The 5,130-nt window shown below is 36.5% G+C and overlaps 1 protein-coding gene across 1 annotated transcript in view; it reads right to left on the minus strand.

The window, feature by feature from the left end:
- Positions 1–5,130, minus strand: part of LOC106874649 (protein FAM135A) — a 303,488-nt gene that overhangs the window by 21,437 nt on the left and 276,921 nt on the right. The window contains exon 18 of the mRNA XM_052969428.1: positions 193–252. Coding sequence (XP_052825388.1) covers positions 193–252 — 60 coding nt within the window. The remainder of the gene's footprint in view (positions 1–192; positions 253–5,130) is intronic.

The raw sequence follows: 5,130 nt of genomic DNA on the forward strand, positions 1-5,130 counted from the left end.
AGGAAGGGCATCCAGCTGTAGAAACTCTGCCAAATTAGACTGGAGCCTGGTGTTGCCATCCGGTTTCACCAGTCCTCAGTCAAATCGTCCAACCCATGCTAGCATGGAAAGCGGACGTTAAACGATGATGATGATGATGATGATGATGATGAAATAAACAAAATACAAAGTAAATGAGTTAAATATACTGACCTGTACAGATGACCCTGGTATTTTAGTTGCTTTTTAAAATTTTCTTTCATAGATGCATAACTACAAAAAAAAAAAAAATACAATAATATTAATTATCATCACCATCATCAATTAATATCTGTCTTCCATGCTGGCATGGGTTGGATGGTTTGACAGAACTGGCCAGGCAGAAGACTGCACCAAGCTTTTCCTAACGCCCTTCCACTTTACAGAGTGGACTGGGTACTTTGTACATGGTACCTGGTGAGGTCTGTTTTGGCATGGTTTCCAAGGCTGGATGCCCTTCCTAACATCAACCACTTTACAGAGTTGGCTGGCTGGTGGTAATATTAATTTCTTACACTGGCACAAAGTCACAAATTTCTTTATGCAAGAAGAACAAATTAAATTGAAATCAATTTTCAGTATATTACTGGTACTTATTTTATCAACCATAACAGGATGAATGATGAAATCAACATCAGTAGCTTTTGATCTCTGAATACAAAATTTGTGACTAAATACCGCATTACATTTCATCAGGCACTTTGTAGATTCTTCTATCTACCCTCCTGCAATAATAACATAAATAGTAATTTTTAGCATAGACACAAGGCTATGTATTTATCAGGAAGATTAAATCAACCCTAATATTTGACTGGTAAATCATTTTTATCATCCCTGAAAAAAATAAAAGACAAAGCTGGCAAAATTGTCAGCACATCAGATGAAATGCTTAGCAGCAATTTGTCCAATTTTACGTTTTGTGTTCAAATGTCTCCAAGTTTGACTTTCATTTTGTCTGGTTTGGGACTTGAACTCTCAATGTAAATGAAATACTGCAAGGCATTTTGTCTGATTCTCTGATGATTCTGTCAAGCCACTATTTATTACATTGACACAGAGCTAAACATCTACATGAAACAGATATAGTCATTTGAGACACGTAACTATTTTATTGTACTTATTCTATCAAGCCAAGAGATTGGAAAATAAAATAAAGTTGATCCCGGCAAGATTTGAACTCAGAATGAAAACAGTACAGGTTTTTTGACTAATCTTTGATTCATGTTTGCCATTCACTACTTGAATGATAATAACAACAACAACAATAGTCAATCATTTTAGGGAAGTGGGTATGTTGATTAAACTGACCCCAGGGCTCAACTGGTCCTTATTTCAATGATCCTGAAAGGATGAAAGGCAAAATCAACCTCAGCAATATTTGAACCGAGAAGCTAAAGACAGAAGAAATATCACTAAGCGACGCACTAATGATTCTACCAGCTCACTAACTTAATAATAATAATCTTTCCTATTATAGGCACAAGGCCTGAAATTCGGAGAGAGGGGCTAGTTGATTACATCGAGCCTGGTGCTTAACTAGTATTTATTTCATCAACCCCAAAAAGATGAAAGGCAGTCAGAAAGTAGAGATGGACAACATGCCACTAAACATTTTGTCTGGTATGCTAACAATTCTGCCATCTCAATGCCAAAATAATAATAATAATAATGATAATAATAATAATAATAATAATAATAATAATAATAATAATAATAATAATCCTTTCTGCTATAGGCACAAGGCCTGAAACTTTGGAGGGTGGGAAAAGTCAATCAAATCAACCCCAGTGCTCAACTGGTCCTTATTTTATTGACCCTGAAAGGATAAAAGGCAAAGCCAACCCCAGCAGAATTTGATTTCAGAACCTAAAGGACAGATGAAATGCCAGGAAGCATTTCGCCCAGCTTGCTGACAATTTTGCCAGCTCACCATCTTAAATTAGAATGATGATGTTGATTCCTTTATTTAATGAAGGCAATTAAATAAAGAACAAACCAATACAAATATACAAATGAACATATACAGAGCTATGAATTTCAAAGAAGCATATGTTGATAAAACAGATCTAGTATCTGATAGACACTTTCATTAAGAAGTAATATTAAAAGTGGGTGGTAGGTGAGTAATCTTAATATATAAAAGCAATCGTTACATTGTCACAACAGCCATTTAAAACAGCTTTTACTTTGTGACCGTTTTGTATGCTACAAACTAGAAGAAATGTAGACATGGCATAAAGTGCAGATATGGCAGTGTGGTTAAGAAACTTGCTGCCCAACCACATGGTTTCAGCTTCGGTCCCAATCAGTGGTACTTAAGTGTCGTCTGCTATAGCTCCAAGTTGACCAAAACCTTGCCAATGGACTTGGTAGACAGAAACTAAAAGAATCCCATTGTGTATGTGCGTGTGTGCATGCATGCATGCAAGTGCATGTGTGTGTGTGTGTGTGTGTGTGCATCCATGGGTGTGTGTGTTTATGTCACCTAGTGTTGACATTGCACAATAGTTGTTAACAAGTGTCACCCTCATAGAAGTGGTGTCATCCATTCCCTATTTCCCTCAAAAACATATATTGTCATGGGGAAATATTACCTTACTTGGAAACATAGGAGTCAGTGACAGGAACAACATTTGGCTACAGAAAATCTGCCTCAGCAAAATTCCATCTGATTAGACATTAAAGCAGTGGGGGGGGGGGAGATTCTAAGATAGAATTCCTTCAATTCAAAGACAGCTATTGGTCAGTTTTCTAAAGACTATGAAAGAGAAGTGTTTTCTTGATCTAATTTTTTGAATTAAATGAGTTTTTTTTTTGCGTGTGTGTGTTTAAAGAAATAATATTTTAGGTAGTTGATGTTGTACTTGGTTACCTACAATCCAGTAACTGACATGTAATAGGAGTATTCTGTCTGCCACATGGCCAGGTACCATTTCAAAACAACAGCCAACAGCCAAAGATTGATCATAGTAATAGTCAACAACAATGATGTACAAATTTGTACATCATCTTGTTCATGATTCAGAATGAAGTTCATTTCTTCCCCATTATTTAATTATATAAATGTTGTTATCTTGTTTATTCACCAATTCATTTTCTTACCCTCCCCACCCCCACTCCTTTCTGATAGTAAGATATCCTTGTATCCCCGAAGAAGAAAAGACAATGGGATGAGAAAAAGAAAATTAGTTGAGTTGAACAGGTTCAGCTTGCAGAACTAACAAATAAACATGTCTATTTATGTATTTGCTGCATTTCATTTAATCAATTTCTTAATATCCATTTTAAAGTCAACTATACACAAATTAGAAGAAAATAACTTTGATTTAAATATACAATAAAGATCTCAATATAATAATCATCCTTGAAGCTATGCTGATGAGGTATACATATCAAAACATGTCTGCAGATAATAGAAAGAATCCTTTCCATACACACAATCTAATAGAATTTCACTTTGAGTGCATTAATTACTTATATCCTTGAAGAGGAAAAGAGAGTGGAAGATAACTATAGTACTCAGCTACCGGAATGGAATAAAGAGTAAGGAAATGACGTGATGAGCGAATGATACAATACTTTGCTAATTACTTAATAACTTCCGTCATTACGTATGGAACTGATTAACCCTTCTGCTATATTTTTGTTGGAATGCACTACTTTTGTCCTTATTGGTTTTAAGTTTTAGCACAAGGCCAGTAATTTTGGAGAGGGGGGGGGTAAGTTGATTACATCGACCACAGTGTTAAAACTGGTACTTATTTTATCAACCCCAAAAGGAGGAAAAGCAAAGCCGACCTCAGTGGAATTTGAACCTAGAATGCAAAGACAAGCAAAATTGCCACTAAGCATTTTGCCTGGCTTGCTAACATTTCTGCCAGCTCACTGTTTTTACTTTTGTCATTATTAAAGCTGGTGGAGGCACAATGGCCCAATGGTTAGGGCAGCGGACTCACGGTCATAGGATCACGGTTTCGATTCCCAGACCGGGCGTTGTTAGTGTTTATTGAGCGAAAACACCTAAAGATCCACAAGGCTCCGGCAGGGGATGGTGGCGAACCCTGCTGTACTCTTTCACCACAACTTTCTCTCACTCTTACTTCCTGTTTCTGTTGTGCCTGTAATTCAAAGGGTCAGCCTTGTCACACTGTGTCACGCTGAATATCCCTGAGAACTACGTTAAGGGTACACGTGTCTGTGGAGTGCTCAGCCACTTGCACGTTGATTTCACAAGCAGGCTGTTCTGTTGATCGCATCAACTGGAACCCTTGACGTCGTAAGCGACGGAGTGCCAACAACATTAATTGGGTGCAGGTATTTGCATGTGAGGGGTAATCTTTTTTGTTTTGTTTTCGGAAGTTTCAACTTGTCAAGTTTGTTGTAGCTTTTATTAATTTGTCTTTTATTTATTTCCCCCCCCCCCTTTTCAAATTAAAATCTGGTTTATTTATATATTATCACTATTTTCCCATGTGAATGGCAGTAGTGAAGTGCACTGCAGATGCAGTTCATTATGCATTTATAAGTCTCAAAGTATACCTTCCTTTAGGTTGGTACAATGCAGTGTAATATTTGCAGAGGTGGAAATATAACTGAACACATTGAATCTACTTAACATGGTTATCACTGCAACAGAGAGGGTGACACGGAAAGAGAGAGAGAGAGAGTGTGTGTGTGTGCACAAGCACAGATAGGATAATATGCAATTGATAAACAAGCTTGTAGCACATATCTTGTAATTCATACTAGAGGAGTTTACTGAAGCAGATTTTCTATGGCCAGTTGCCCTTCTTGTTATCAACTCTTACCTGTATCCAAGTAAGGTAACATGACTAGACATGTTTTTGCAGAATATTGGAAGTGAATGACATTGCTTATATGATAGTGACACTCATTTACAACTGTCACACAATGTCCAGATGAAAACACACATATATATATTATCATTTAACATCTGTTTTCCATGCTGATATAGGTTGGACCCCCAACTCGTCAGCACTGAATATATGTATGTATGTGTGTATATATATAGGGTGTGAAGATTTTTATATATATATATATATATATAATATATATCTACATGCATGCATGGGTGTGTGTGCATAAATATAT

The sequence above is a fragment of the Octopus bimaculoides genome, chromosome 7 (genome assembly GCF_001194135.2).
Source record: "Octopus bimaculoides isolate UCB-OBI-ISO-001 chromosome 7, ASM119413v2, whole genome shotgun sequence".
Lineage (NCBI taxonomy): Eukaryota > Metazoa > Mollusca > Cephalopoda > Octopoda > Octopodidae > Octopus > Octopus bimaculoides.